The sequence below is a fragment of the Epinephelus lanceolatus genome, chromosome 17, assembly GCF_041903045.1.
Source record: "Epinephelus lanceolatus isolate andai-2023 chromosome 17, ASM4190304v1, whole genome shotgun sequence".
Classification (NCBI taxonomy): Eukaryota; Metazoa; Chordata; class Actinopteri; order Perciformes; family Serranidae; genus Epinephelus; species Epinephelus lanceolatus.
The window spans coordinates 26,671,008-26,687,405 of record NC_135750.1 but is presented as its reverse complement, the minus strand read 5'-3'; the positions used below and the strand labels follow the sequence as shown (position 1 = coordinate 26,687,405).

The 16,398-nt window shown below is 43.2% G+C and overlaps 1 protein-coding gene across 2 annotated transcripts in view; it reads left to right on the top strand.

Annotated features, from left to right (window-relative positions):
• The window catches only part of unc5b (unc-5 netrin receptor B), a 62,027-nt gene that overhangs the window by 33,350 nt on the left and 12,279 nt on the right, over nt 1-16,398 (top strand). Inside the window, exons 2-8 of one of the 2 annotated variants that reach the window (XM_033613682.2) lie at nt 9,208-9,438; nt 9,718-9,861; nt 10,278-10,381; nt 11,400-11,580; nt 13,372-13,539; nt 14,080-14,244; nt 16,194-16,226. In XM_033613682.2, coding sequence (XP_033469573.1) covers nt 9,208-9,438; nt 9,718-9,861; nt 10,278-10,381; nt 11,400-11,580; nt 13,372-13,539; nt 14,080-14,244; nt 16,194-16,226 — 1,026 coding nt within the window. The remainder of the gene's footprint in view (nt 1-9,207; nt 9,439-9,717; nt 9,862-10,277; nt 10,382-11,399; nt 11,581-13,371; nt 13,540-14,079; nt 14,245-16,193; nt 16,227-16,398) is intronic. The other variant, XM_033613683.2, reaches the window with a different exon arrangement.

Sequence of the window (16,398 nt, the reverse complement as noted above, 5' to 3'; positions counted from 1 at the left end):
AGCCCTTCAGAAGAACTTGTTTCACTATCCCGATTTGATCCATTCAGTCCGATAACACTTTTAAAGTCTAGAGCCACAGGAATAAATAATTTTATCCATTTAAGTTAGCAGAGTGCTAAACCAGAAGTTAGCCACTCAGCTTGCAAAAGTGTGTGTTTCACTTGCTCCATGAGTCCAACGATGTGGGAGATCAGGGTAATAATTTTACACCTGGGGAGCGAATTTGCATTTCCTAGGATAGCGAAGGAATGACCCATCCTACACTCCTTATGATTAGCAAGTACTCGTTGCCTTTTCCTTTTTATTTTTTTTTAATTTCACAGTAATTAGTAGCTAGTTACTAAAATGGACAGGCAGAGGGTACTTGCTTTTGCTGTGGTTGAGGGTGAGAGGCTGTCAGCAAATAGTTTGTTGGGCACAGGGAAACAGAGATCTGTGTGGGTACAAGAGACCCTAATAAAGAGAGTGGATCATGGGGAGTACCACCAAATGGTCCAGGACCTTCGCCTCCATGATGACTGTTTTCCAGGCATATTCCTGGCAATCTGCTGTCTGTTGTCAGGCCGTATAGCTCTGGGTATCCAGCAACTGCTACCACCAGTTTCCCCTCTATTGTTTACCAACTGTAAACATGTTGTTGTGACCACCACAGAAGGCCCGCCTCTCAAATCCTCCGAATGGACAATGGGGAAAAAAGATGACGACATAAGCGATGATGTGGATGCGCTTTTCCACTCTGAGTTGAAGTTTTTTCAACTTGAGGAGTTCAGAGTGCTCTGACAAAACACCAGGTGCCAAGAGCGCAGAAACACAAGGCGTGTCGCAATGCAAAAAGCTTCATTCTCATTAAAAGCAATTACAAAAAGCCGCCTCCAGCTGCTGAAACATTTTCTGTGTGATCAGGACCTAAGGCAGGCCATTCTTTTGCTAGCTAAGGAAACACAAATTCGCACTGGGGAAGTCAAACCATTTTAGCTGAGCAACTTATATAAATGGACGGGGATCCTCCTCAAAAGCTGTATCTAGTTCTCTTTATACATCCATGCTGGTGAACATAAGAACCGTTGTTCAATTCTTCCCTGCACAATTTCACAGTTCCCTTTGAACTGAGCAGTTTTTGTTCCCCACAGTTTGGAATCTTACACAACATAGTTGAATACCCTCTGCAGTCCACTTCACAGGCACCTACTAGGCGATCCCAGTGCCCCCTAATATTGTTCTTTTTATCTGACTGTGGGCAAAATTGAAAGTGAGTATATTTCTCAAAATATCAGACCTTTCCTTTGGTCTTATAATAACAAAAAAATTGTCAATGTTGCTAGACAGAGAGGGAAGAAAACTTAACGAGCTACAGGCAGGAAAAGAAGGTAAGAATCAAGGAGGACCTGAAGAGGAATGTGTGTGCCTGCCTGTCTCAGAGATGAAGTCTGTTAGTTAGAGAGTCACCATGGTGAGTACAAAGAAACAGGCTCCAGAGCCATGTGGAGCCACCGCAGGTGCACATCTTGGTGGTAGTATCAAAATATCCAAACAAGAACTTTCAAGGCCAACGTGTGCAAGGCTTTATGAGAGAGCACACGGAGTTGGATCTGTGTCGCTCTTAGCAGGACGTCAATTTCTGCTTCCTGCCTCCTGTTGCCTCACAGCTACCATGATGAAATGAAAATAATGGCATGTCCGTTAGTCACTGGTGAATCAACGACATTTCCTATTAAAAGACGACCAATTTCCCCCTGTGTCTGCGCTCGAAAGGGCTGCTTATGCTGCAAGTGTTTGTGCGAGTGTGTGTGTGCTCAGTCAGATGGGTGAACTGCACGACTCCTCACACCCCGTCTGCCTTTGTTGATGTGAGAAGTGATGCTGTGTCGCTCCAACCTGCACTCATGTCGCCTCATGCCCTGCCTGATGCCAACACACACACACGCGCGCACACACACACACACACACACACACACACACACACTGAGACAGTCCCACTCACACATTCAGTGATTTTTCTGTCAAACCTTTCGCCTAAATCTCGACACTTGCTTTTTCCAGTCTTCGTGTCTCCTCACTTCATCTTTTCCCTCCCTGCTGGTTTCTCCTCTCTGCTCCTGTAGCGAGTTGTTTTCTGGCTGATGAGGAGTAGGTCAGTCTGAATATCAATCACTCAGTGTAATTGTCCTTTAAGGAAGGCAAGGAGAGACTGTCTCCCTCCATCTATCTCTGTCTCTTTCGACCTGCCTCTGCGTGTGTGTGTGCCGTGCGTGACTCTACCTCAGGGCTTCCTCGCAAGAATGATGATAATGAGGTAGATTGGGTGAGGATGATGGATACGCTCGGCTCGTCAATGCTACATTATGGCCGCTGATCACTCTATTTATTGGCCTTGTTTCCTCTGTCACCAGCGGTGTTGTCATATTTGACTTGCTGTCCTCACAGCTGTTTGTCCTTAGTGGGCTCAGCTGAGCTTCATAGCTGTGGGCTATCGTTCTGTCTCTATGTGCGTGTGTTTGCGTTTAAGGCTGTAGGATGTCATTTGAAGTCTAGTGGAGCTGCACAAAGTGCTTTGAATCCAGCAGGCAGGAGGGAAGGAGGAATGGAGTCAGGGGAGGGCCAGAATAAAAGCACTCCCATGTCAGACACCAAACTGGAAAGCGGAAGGGAGGAGGTGGGACACTGTGCTGTTGTTTGTTTGTTTTTGACCTCATAGGACGCCTAAGGAAAAAAAAAAAAGAGAGAGAGAGAGACTCCTGATGCTGCTGGCTGCTTCAAAGTATTCTTCTTCCGATGCTTTATTCTCTCTTGCTCTCTTTCCCCCACTTCTGAGTGCAGTGTTGGGATGGTGAGGGCACTGGAGGGGACAGTAATGACTAACTCTGTAAAGGTAATGATAAAGTACAGACGCTTTAGATTCCACTCTAGCTAGGGGCGCTGGGGCTAAGAAAATTACAGTTGTCCGTGTGTGTGTGTGTGTGAGAGAGAGAATGAGAGGCATGGGAAAAGAGAGGGTGGAGGAAGATAGAGGGCAGAAAGAACAACAGAGACGGTTTCACAGTCAGGCTGAGACAAAGACAGACATTGCTGTGATTCATTTTCCTTGTCAGTTATTATAGCAGTCCGGAGTTGTGTGTGCGCGTGCGCTCCATCGTCTCCACTTGTCGATTAGTGTCTCTTGACCTGTCTTTGGCCAGCCTTCCTGTCTTCCCGTCTTGTCACCTCTGTCCAGATTCCCTCTATCTCTCTCCCACGCAGCCCTGCCTTCTAGTGTGGCCTCACTCCGCCACTGTCACTCCGACTCTCAGTTACACTATAGTGAAGCTGTGCACTCCGCCAATTGAGCTCCTTCAGCTACACTATTTGAGTTTAGCATACATGAATAAGAGTGGGTGAGAATGTACTGTATAAGCATAGGTTGTCATCTGGTGTCTGGGTCTACGTGCGTGTGTTCCTGCGATTGTGTGCTCTGGAAAAGAATACCCAGAAGCCTGTGTTTGCTTTCTAGCTGTCTGCTGTCTGTCATTAGAGTAATAAAAGACTTGCTGTGCTGCATGACGAGGAGTTCTTGTCTTCCTCCATTCCGCACAAATTGCCGGCTGCTGAGCTCTGATGGATGTTTGTATGCTGGCCCAAAAACACAGGTTCCACTTTAAACCCCAAGCTCCATTATCCCAGAGAGAGACAGGGGGAGAGAAAGAGGCTGTCTGTCTGTCTCCTACCTCTGTCATCTAAAAGTGTTTTAATTAAACTGTGCCTCTCTGCAGGCCCCAGAACACACACACACACACACACACACACTGCATGGAGAGTGGTTTATCCAAATACGCAGGGCTCTCCTCCCATTCTGTCTCCGTCTGAACCGCCGTCTCTTTCTGTTTGTCTGTCTCTACCGCCATTCTTCCTCTGCCTTCCTCTCTCTCTCCCCGTGGCCCCCTCTCATCGCGCCTGAAGAGTGACAGGCTGTGTTTTTCAGCCGATGTTTGAACACCGAGCGATCAATGCCGGACAAAGAGAAAGAGCGGGGGTGAGGGGCGGGGAGGGGCAACACAATTGGTTATTGACAGTGAATTCAAAGTCTGAAAGACTGGAGGCGACAGCTTAGTAAGAAGAGAGCGAGGGGATGTGAGGAGAGAAAACAGAGAGGAGAGGATTTGGAGAGAGGCATGACGATAAATGTGATTCACGGTTAAGCATCACTTTGTGATGTGTTAACTTTCATTATTCGCATTTGTTTGTCTTTACCTTCATGTGTGCCTACTTGCAGTATTGTACGTGCTTAATGGCGTGTATATAAGTGTGGACACCTGGATTGATGTAACCTGTAGAATCACAAACTACAGTGTATGTGTGTGTGTGGACAGGTTGTATGTCACAATTTTTGACTATCTACCTTTATCGAAGGAAAGTTTAAGTGTGAAAGGGGGTAGACAGAGAGAGGGGATGACACGTAGTAATGGGCTGCGAGCTGCTATCGAACCTGTGACCGCTGCGGCGAGGACATTGCCTTTACACTGTATGTCATACAGTTTTGTGTTCTCACAGTTCCTGTGTGTGTGATTTGGGGATTTTAAAGGGATACTTTGCCAATTTCCAGCCAGCTTTGTGTCATAACAATATGTGCAGTATGTGTAAATGAATAGTGGTAAACTCCCCTCCTTCTTACCAGCGCACAGATCTCCCTACTTATCTCTCAGCTCAAATACACCTTGTCGGCGCATTTCACATCACCTGGTGGATTTTTGCAGGCTCTAGGTCGGTTGTACAAACTATAGATTGTACTTTTGCATTTTCTTATGCCCATCACCACAGGCACAAAGAGTATAGAAATGGATTGAGAGAGAGAGACCCAGCCCCTTCCCTCTCACTCTGCTAATCAAATATGAAACAAGATTCAATTCAATTCAATTCAGTAGAACTTTATTCATCCCAAAGGAAAGCCTTGTGCCAGAGAATGCTTTGAATTACAGTAACACTAAGTACAGTAACCACAATTTAACATTTACAACCAGAACAATCTGCTGGTTCCGGGTCAGGGACACTCATTTGGCCTAGTTTTAGAACAATATAATAGAGCAACAACAGGAGTATGATAAGAACAAGAGTTACTAAAAATGAACTTAAATGGTGGAAAAAAACCAGACTGCTCTTGATAATCAATGTTATATTGAATATGATATAACAATGAGAAGCATTATTGCACATGACTGAGAAAATGATCTTGTGCTACACTGACAAGTGAACATGATATTGAAAAATAATATTGCATAAGATGTTGAAAAGTAGTAGTGTGCATCATACTAAGTAATATTGCACCTAATGTAGGTGAATATTGCTGTCAGTGTCCTTTGTTTCAGCTCTCCTCCTGTTACTGTATTGCCTATTTCTCGCCTAAAATGTCTTCAAAAATATATTTTAGTGCACTGTTTGGCTGTAATATGAGAATTTGTGAACAGGAAGTGGGCGCCATACTGTTTTCCTGTATTGTTAAAAATGGAAGCTGAAAATACTGAGATCAAACGGTAAAATTAAGCACTGCTGATCCAAGATTTTTTTCTTTTCATTTATTTGACTCAAGACGATATCACATGTTGTGGAGTACGACCATTACATGCAATAACAGATCAGTGGCACATAGCGCACAAATGTTACTGCACCCACCTCAAATGTATTTTAGCTTTCTGACTGCCATGTTGTTTCCTGTGTCAAAACAGCCAAGCTTGCCTTACTTCACCCACCAGCAGAGGAGTTTACTGGTCCAGTGCGACGCAATATAATCTGGTAGTTGTAGGTTTTCTACCTCATGAGCAAAAGCAAATCCCACATTCCTTCTTCTCTGTTTTTTTTGGTCATGTAGCACCAATTTCAAAAGTATTTCTGTCTTCGTACTGCATGAACAGCCTAGTGTGTAAAAAGACCATCTTTCCAGCAGTGAGATACTTCTTTTCCATTTGAATTCCCCTGGAAGTTCCAAAGCGGTACATCGTGTGCATCCAGTACAATCACGACCTGTAAATCCACGGCATTCACTGTGTGACCAAAACATTAGTTGGGATGAGGAAGCCAGCAGCTCTGGTGGGATTAACATATGGTGAAACATCATGTACACCATCTTTGGAAAAGCAGATTTGGGAGTATGAAAGAGCGGTTTCGTCAGTAAAAATAGTCAAAAGGAGTCAGAACATGAAAACAGTATTTCATCATTTTATTTCATCATCTGTCATTTTGATTGGTGGTTGGGTTTTTACTGACATATCCATCAATATAACCACACCAAAAAAGTGAACATTTCAGTACAAGAAAAATAGTTTTCATTTCTAAAACCAACTCGTTTCCAGAATAAGCATTTCTGCTTTTATGCCACTGTACAGTGCAGGGGGTCTAGGTGGAGTAAAGCATGCAGTAGTGAGGGTTCAGTTTGGGGTCACACGTTAGTGCATAAATGCAGTTGGTGGAAGGTCTTTCTAGTGGAAGTCACTGGAGAAGAACAGGGATGTGTTTGCAGTGGAGACAGGCTGGAGAGAGGCAGAGACAGATTGAGGATGACGGGTCCATCCTGGATGGCTGTTGGGCCCGGAGCAGCTGTTGCCCTTTCTGCCTGTCCTGTGGCCACAGCACTGCCAGGCTCTGAGCTGTGTTGCTTCAGCCTCTTTTATCCTGGCCAGCCCTTTCCTGGTGGAGGAGATTTGGGTCAAAAGATAGCACCATCCCTGTATGTGAAGATGATACAGCCTCTTGAATCCCTGCTGGCCTTGGTTTGAATCTTACCACAACTTTCTCTCCCACTTTCTTCGTGCTCTGTGTTCTTCTTTGCTTTCCCCTAATGTCTCAGACAGTCTGTCAAGGGGAACAGCAGGATGGGGGGGTGGGGAAGCACTCACTTTCCTAAAATAGAAGATGGTATCTCTCTAAGTAGTTTCTCTTGTTCCCTGGTTGTGGAATAACTGATCAGGTCGGGCTCGATATATTTCAAAAACTGAACACTGCAGATTTGTCTGGTTTAGGTCTCACTGTGGGAGAAGTACGTGCATCTTTCTCCACCACTCTTTCTTTATTCACTGAATGTAGTGAATGAGATTAAAAAAACGTAGCGTCGTGAGACTGCTGTGTAAGAAAAGCACAATTACCCATGAGCTATGCCTTCATGTGTGTGTATTCATCTGCGTGTGCGTGTGTCAGGGGAAGAAAGTGCACTGTGCTGGATATACCCATAGCTTTTTGGCATCTCTTGACTGGAGCCGACCATGCACTCCGCTCCAGTCTTCCATTTAATGCTTATTGAATTCAGATCATTTTTGTAAGCAGGGCAAAGTTTTCTGTTGGAAGGTCGGACCCATTAACAATTTATAAGAACCTGGATTACCTGGAAGGGAAAGTCAAAAAGTGATGACAAGAGTTTGATCGTATATGATGTTGAGACATTGCATAGTAAAAAGAAAGTTCCTGGCACCTGCTGAGAGACTTTTGAAACATACCGTTATAAAGTATATAGTTGCATTTGTATCAGATTATTCTTTATTTCAGAGGCTACTGCAGTCCTGTTTGCAGCTGTTATAAAGGTCTTCTCCAGTTTGCATGTGCTTAAGTGTTTTGCTCAAGCGCACAAGGATACAATGCAGCTGATGGACAGATGGAGGTGTGGCACGGGTTGAGCGTAAATCATAGCCTGCAGCCCTGTAAACAGAGGGATCTGACTGGTGCAGAAGTTGTGAGTTCCATGCCAGTACCAGCAGCTGGAAACATGATGTGTTTGACAGTTTATGTCATAATATCCTTATACATCATTATAGTACTCTTGAAACTGCCAAAGCATACCAGTTCCATTTATTTAGATCAAAGTCATAAATTTGCCTCAAAGGGTTTTGCAGTTAGCAAATGCCCTGCTGACCCTTTAAATGTACAAAATGATGTACAAAATGATGTAGTACATAGCAAACTTATCAGAGTTCTGGCACAGGTTTTGATTATCAAGACTGCTCCCAAACTGGATCTGCAATGTACAAAACCGCACCCACTCCACCACCCACAAATATGAACAATTAGTGCAGCAACTCGACCCAATCCGACAATACAAGATCTGCGGAAAACACAAATTCAAATCATTTCAATTTAGTTTAAAGGGATCATTTTGGGACATTTCATACATTTGAAACTAAGATAATGTTTTTAAAACAAAGGTAATTAAGGAAATTCAATGTTTTTTTTAACTTATTCCCATTATATTGAGCAGCACATCTCCACAGTTAACGTGCCTGCTGGTAATGCACCTGGATGAAACGGCTTTCATATTGGCAGCTGGCACAGCTGACAGAGCCAAAGCACAAAGTCAGCAGTCGGAGGATTAAAACGTCAAAACATTAAATTAAATTATTCTCATTTTATTTTAATATATTTATCATCCAACACCTGCAATCTCACCCACGTGTTTTCCCCCCAGAGCTGCACCCAGAAATAAAGACAAAATACAACCTATTTTTATGGGTCACCCGCTGGGTACCCCACCTGTTGCAGAACTCTGGTATATATATCTTAATCTATCTAATGCTATGAAAACTAGTATTACAGCACTGATATACTGCCTGGGATTCACCCATCATTATTCGAGTAACAAGTCAGAGTGAAGAGGTCAGAAATATCGTGTCCTTCCTGCCAGGAGAAGCTCTTGGCAGCATTGCCAGGAGGAATGTGTCACATCGAAAATGTCAAGGGATAATGTGCGATCAACAGGACCTATCTGTGGAAGGTCAGCAGCTCTCCTCCCCAGCTGAGAGGCATGGACTCTTCCAGAGAGACCAGAGCAGGAGGCCTGCATTGACCAGATTACTGGCAATACAAGGAGTGCAAAAATGTCACTGTGCCCCTCCATTTACAGTGCAAACTGTCAACACCTTAAATGTCTTCTTGAAATACACTAACATGGTTGCCTTAATGTATACCATGAAGCACTGCTGACAGATTTGTTGCTGAAAGCTGGATTGAGACAGGTGTCACACACACACACACACACACACACACACACACACACACACCCTCCAGGTGTGTGATGGCTTATTGATCCCCGAGGGACAAATGTGTCATTTTGCTTATTTCTTCCTCAACAGTGAGGTCAGGATCAGCCACAGAGGAACCATACGAATACTGATGAATCTCTCTGCACTGCTTGAGTGCAACTCAGGTCTCTCCATTGAAGGACAGTCATCTTATCTATTTTATGTTCTGCATTTTCAGAGAGCACCGACTACAGCGATGCCGAGGTTCTCCCTGACTCCTTCCCGTCAGCACCGGCGGAACCTCTCCCAGAATTCCTACTGGAACCGGAGGACGCTTTCATCGTGAAGAACCGACCGGTCCAGCTGCGGTGCCGGGCGTCACCAGCCACCCAGATCTACTTCAAATGTAACGGGGAATGGGTCAATCAAAATGATCACGTCACCAGAGAAAGCCTGGACCAGGTCACAGGTAACACACACACACACACACACATACACAGAGGTGTACTGTAAACACAACTACATACTCACATAGTAATGTCACCTTGTATTTCACAGACATAAACATCATACTCAATTACAAACATCATTTTCAACTACATAATCCATTAGCTCCCATAGGACTTTATGTGCACGTTAACTGCTTTTGGCTTGCAGCCAATGCATTATTTATATGCACTGTGAAAAAAAATGCCCGCCTAATCTCTCCTTCCCTCCCCCCCTCTCTCTTTATTCCTCTCTCTCACAGGTCTGGTGGTGCGGGAGGTGGACATCTCTGTGTCGAGGACCCAGGTGGAGGAGCTGTTCGGGTTGGAGGACTACTGGTGCCAGTGTGTGGCCTGGAGCTCGGCTGGCACTACCAAGAGCAACCGAGCCTACGTTCGCATTGCATGTCAGTGCCAAGGCTGTGTGTGTATATGTGTGTGTGTGTGTGTGTGTGTGTGTGAGTGAGAGAGAGAGAGAGAGAAAAAGATAGGAAAGAAGACAGCAGAAGGGCAAATGTTTCCGACTTTTTGCTTGTCAAACGTGTCAGCTTAAGTATATATGCAAATAAATTTGCTGTGGCTCTCCATCTTAGTCCCCCGTGGTAATGGGTGGCGTCGTATGATTGACACCGTGCATGTTTACGAGGGTATGAAGGGAAAAACACGTCGCAGTGACAGAGGCTTTTTGGGGGCTTTGCCGGCTGTGTGTGTGCATGTGTGTGTATGTGTGTGACAGCAAATGTCAGAAAGATAAACAGGGTGTCAGTGCTGTCACGGGGCAGCCTTCACTAACTGCTGACTACATCTGTGTCACCCTCTGTAGACCTGAGGAAGAACTTTGAGCAGGAGCCGCTGGGGCGGGAGGTGCGACTCGAGCAGGAGGTGCTGCTGCAGTGTCGCCCTCCGGAAGGCATGCCCGCTGCTGAGGTAGACCTCTTCCTCCTCATCCTCACTCTCATTGCTGTGTTTTTATGAGGGGTTAGATTTTTGTTTATGAAACTCAAAGTTAATGGTTCAAGGTCATATAAATTTATATAGCGCTGTATCTCAAGAGAGATAGCAAAGCAAAGATCCAAATAATAAGTCATAGAGCAATGTAAACACACCACAAAAGGCAGCACCGTAAAGGGCGAGCCACTGAAGTCTGAGAGAACAGCAAGAAAAACTCCCTCAAACATGTAACGCTCGGTGATGATATGCTCTGCTCTTTTAGCAATGAAGCTAAAAAGGCTGCACTTTGTGCCATGCTTTAACACTAAGCTGTTTTAACTGCACCCCATTATATCAAACAGTTGTATTTCTCCCATAAAGCAACAGTGCAACAATATATTAAAAAGAAAACAAATAATTCATAAATGCAGATTTTTATGACTCAAGTAAACATTTACGCTCTCCCAAGCTTTACTATTATTTTTAGTGGCTTAATAATGTTATTGTGTGACGTAAAAAGCACAAAGCATTGGCAGTGGAATTTCAGCCCTGGTTATTTGGTGTGATATCAAGTGCATGAGGAGGATGTCTCAAATTTAAAGTGAATTTGGTCAAAAGAAGCCTCAAATTATATTTTTCCCGAGCAAACTAAAAATGATCAAATATTGACATGAATACCACATGTAGCACTGAGACGTGTCCCGGTGGCTAAATCCTCCGCAGGTTTATGGTGTTTACTGAAAGGGTCTGTGTGGGGCGTTCTGACTCATGTTTATGCATACACACCTGTTGATTTGTACAATGATTTATGTGAAGAGTTATCTGCCAAAAGAATTAAAGGAATCCATCATTCAGAATTGCCATAACACAGGGGCAGTAGAGCGCAGCTGAAATCCTGGCTGCTGTGGTAACTTTTTCTGTCTTCATTAATTTCATCACTCTGTGCGAAGATATTCTTTTGGCACAACAAAGTTCTGAGTGGTGCGTGTTTGTGTGCGCGCCTGCGTCTCTACAGGTGGACTGGCTGAAGAACGAAGACGTCATCGATCCATCGCAGGATTCCAACTTCCTGATCACCATCGATCATGATCTGATCATCAAACAGGCCAGACTCTCAGACACCGCCAACTACACCTGTGTGGCTCGTAACGTGGTGGCCAAAAGACGCAGCAGCACCGCTACTCTTATTGTTTATGGTAACACACATACATTTTTTATTCGCTTCCATTCTCACACCTCACAACTCCTCGTTTCATGATGGATGTTAGCTGTGATACAAGACTGTGAAGTGTTGGTTTTTGGGAGATTGGCTTATGAATCAGGACGACATAGTTCTAAAAATCATCTGTGTTTGTGGTCAGATTTGTTTGGTGATAGGAGGTGACTTGCACTTAAGAAAATTTAACATTTTAGCAGTTTTGTACCTGTAAATCTTAAGTATTGAATGAACTTTATCAATATTGAACTTTTATGTAAGACAGTGGTAAAATCTGAATGAAATATGATCTGAAAACCACTGTACTCTTTTGAACTGTCCCTAGGAACTGCTCTCTGTATATACAAAGCATATGAAGTGGTAGGCAGTCAGAGAATGGGTGAATGAGACGAATACAAGATTAGAAACCTAACACCTAATTACATCACGTTACCAGTGGTGGAATAAGTACTCAGATCTTTCACTTAAAGCTTTAAGTCTTTTAAGTGTGTGTAGGTGTGAATGTGAGCGTGAACAGTCATCTGTCTCCATGTGTCAGCCCTGTGAGAGTCTGGCGACCTGTCCAGTGTGTACCCTGCCTCCCCTCCAAAGGGAAGTGGGACAGGCTCCAGCACACTTGTGACCATGTTCCAGGATAAGCAGTTACAGAAAATGAATGAATGAAAATGACTGAATCTGTCACCTAAGTAAAACCAGCAATACCAGAATTTAAAAATATTCCAACTAAAAGTCTGGCATTCAAGGTTTACTGAAGTAAAAGTACGGAAGTATTAGCATCAAAATTTACTCAGAGTACCCAAACTAAAAGTACTCATTATGTAGAGTGGCTCATTATATTATATTATTGGATCAGAATTATTAATACATCACTTTAATGTTGATTAATGTTTAGCATTTTGACTAATTCTATATACTTCTGGGTAGTTTGATCTATAATAATGTATCATAATTTAGTTTAGTTAATTTAATTTGTACTAATTACTAGGGTGGGAGAAAAATCGATACAGCGCAGTATCGCGATATTTTTGTGTGGCAATATCTTATTGTCACACAGTGCCAAGTATCGATTTTTACTATATAAATTATTAATATTACAAATACAAATTAAACTAAGACTAGAATAATAAAATCAGTTGCTTTCTGAGTCCACTGAATACATTTTGCTACTGCAAAAAAATGGCTGAGGTGAGATGAACAGACTGAAAACTTCATCTTATTAGATTAAACACATGTTGACAAAGTTTTCCTTTGAGTTGACAAAAGGTAATAAATCACTATGAATTGCAATATATTGATCGCAACATATTTAAAATCGCAGTAATATTGTTTCGTGACTTAAGTATTGTGATAATATTGTATTGTGGATCGTCTGGTGATTCCCGCCTCTACTAATTACCTTATCTACAAAAATAGATAAAGCTGTCAGACAAATGTAGTGGAGTAATGGAGTTTTCATCAGAGATGTATAGAGGTATAAAGTAGCAGAAAATGAAATTACAGTGTACTCAAATAAAGTACAAGTACTTCAAAATGGTACTTAAGTACTGTATTCAAGTAACTGGACTTTGTTACAGTCCACCACTGCAGTAGTAAGCTTGATTTAAATTTTTTGAGTTTTTGGGACTATAAGCTCAGGCTGTCTACTTTTAATTATGCTTTTCGCTTACAATCACTCATCAATGTGTAATCTGATGAGGGTATTCAAGTTGAACAGGATGTAAACTGCCAGAGTTCCTCACTTTGCATGTCTGTGTGTCTGTTTCTCTGTCAGTGAGCGGAGGTTGGTCTTCTTGGACTGAATGGTCAGAGTGCAATGCTCAGTGCGGGCGGGGCTGGCAGCGACGAACACGCAGCTGTACCAATCCTGCGCCTCTGAATGGAGGAGCCTTCTGTGAGGGCCCACCCTTCCAGAGAGTAACTTGCACCACACTGTGCCCAGGTGAAGATGACACACTCATCTGTATTATTTATGATATCATCAGGCAATATAGTTAAGAACTGAAATATTGAGAAATTTCCCAAATGGCCCATTTCGCAGGAAGTACCAGGATGAATTTTAAAACTTTTAAAACATAAGATGGTGGAGTTCTGCTTTCACAAATCCAAGCTGTTAACTTCTTTACATGTTTTAACCCAAAAACAATTTCATCCAACCAGGACAGACTAGCATTTGGTCACGTGACTGCTTTGATTTCATCATGAAAAGTCATCTACATCATGAGCGTACTGAATTACTGTCACACACCACTCTGCCTTTTATTGCTTTGCCTCATGTGTCTGACCACCCCGACTCCAAAATCATTAAAAACAAACCACAGAATGCATTTTGCAAATTGCAAAATTATGCACTTCGAGCCATTACATATGCATCACCCTGCATTATAACGTCATGCCCAATTCCCCTCTACCTGCAGTGGTGGAAGTATTTAGCTGTTGGTTAGCTGTAAAAATGACTCACATCTCTGCTGTGTCATTCCAGTGGATGGAGGCTGGACAGAGTGGGCAAAGTGGTCTGCCTGTGGGACAGAGTGCACCCACTGGCGCAGTCGCGAGTGCCAAGCCCCCCCACCTAGAAATGGAGGAAAGCACTGCAGCGGCAGCATGATGGAGAGCAAAAACTGCACTGAGGGGCTGTGTGCGCGCAGTAAGTCACCCGAGCAATGTGTTTAAACCGGGGCGGTTGTTAAATGTCAAAAGGGAGGAAACATTTGGCACACATATATTTATTTGTAATATATCCTTATTCTTCAGTTGGCCCTGCAATATAGATCTGATACAGCTGAGCTGAGTTCACTAATGCACACAACAGTCTAACATTTAAAGGAAAGGGTGTTTCTGAGGTTTCTATAGGGGTCAACTCCCTAAAAGCAAAGGTGCTGCTTCAGGTGGTTGTTGAATTGATAATAACAAGTCGTACGGGTGAGGATATTTTTGCTCATAGTTCATAAGGTGCATTGCATTTCAAAGCTATTCTGTATAGAACTGTATCCCCAAGGTGATTAGGCACTGCAGCATGGTGAGAGCGCGAATGATGTAGAGAGAGATGAAAAGAAAAAAAACAGCTAAATCGCAGACAGATGTTTCGTGAGGCAAAATTTAGGTTCACAAAGAGAGAAGGCAAGTGATCCACATCTAAAAAGCACAGATGGAAGGAGAGAGAGGGAGAGAGAAAGAGAGATAAAGCGAGTGCAGGCTAAGGGAGCTCATGGAGTGGGAAGCGAGCATGACACGGCCAAGTCGAAAAATTAGCAAAGGGAAGAGCATATGAGAGTGAGTCAGACTCACACTGACACCCAATGTGCAGCCCGTGATGAGCTGGGAGGAATCCAGCTGACAGCGCATTAGAATCTTTGAGACGCGCATCCACAGAGGCAGTGAGATATATTCAAGTACACACTTAAGAAACACACACGACACAAACCAACACGGCCAAGCATGCACAGCGTAAACACACGTGCAACTGGGGGATCATATGCACATTCAATTGGATGTACACGCGACTCCTGACATAAACAGGCTTCTATGGAGCAGCCAGATTAGACAAATACACTGTCTGATTTGTCTGTACAGAGCCGAGCGTTCTCCGGAGACTGTCAGAGAAAACATGCACTCAAGTGGCTCTGACAGAGGGGGGAAATGGGAAGCACTGTGCTGTTGAAAATCTGTAAATGTGTCACTTGGCACACTACAGGTTACTGACTTATTTATTTTCCCAGCACATTAATATGATTATTCTGCAGCATCCTGATGACATTATGACTATCTGCGTTCAGACCATGCCTCAGACAATCAAATAGCTCACTCCAATGTCTCACTCATTGTAATCCCGTTGAGGATGGGCTAAATACCCCAGTCATAAATGTAAAAATGCTTCGAGACACCACAAACCATCATCTCCGCTGCCTCCTAGTACGTTCTAATTGCTATTGGATGAATGGAAAAGTCAGAGGGAACCATTTGGTGTTTTGACGATGCTTGGGAGAGAATGTTATTTGGTTTGAGATCTACTCAGTGACGCGACCCTGAAAGACGGTTTCGACATTCATCAAACCACACAGGGATGATTCACGTTGGTGTTATCTTGGAAAAGATTGTTCCCGTCAGGACGGAGGTGTTTTTTTTTCCTCATATGATGAACGTGATAACATACCCTGTGGGGTGTATAAAGAGACGGTTTCAATCTACATTGTCTCCCTCATGCACCACACAACACCGGCATCCTTGTTCAATTTCAGTACTGTCTTTAACTTTGCCACTCTCCTTCAAATGATCCTATTCTCTCTCTTGCAGTAATTTCTAATAGGCTTTTATTCTCCTTTTGTACATTATATAAACAATTATGCTGAACTTCATTCCACATTGTCACGCATTTCCAGGGGAGGTTATTATTTTTTAGATATAAAATATGTTTTCTTGCTTGCAGTACGTCTTTTATGTTTACATTTCTATTTTCATATTGATGAGCTATTGTTTACTCTCCTGTTTCTGCTTTGTGTTATGTTGCATCTTTCATTTGCATAACAACTAGTCCATCCATTTTTATGTTGTTGTTTTTTTTCTTCTTCTCTCTTTTTTTTTCTCCTGTTCAAACAGATAAAAAGATTTCTATTGAACATGCAAGCCATCGTAAGTTCACCTTCCCATGACTTCACTCTTTCACTGCCTCATTCTGTTTGTGTTTGTGCCGTATGTGTGTGTGCGTCTGTCTGTCTGTGCTCATACAGATGGGGAGTCCTAACATCTGTGTTAGCACGTGGAGCTGAATGCGTGCAGCGTTTTGTGTTTGAGCCTGTCTGTC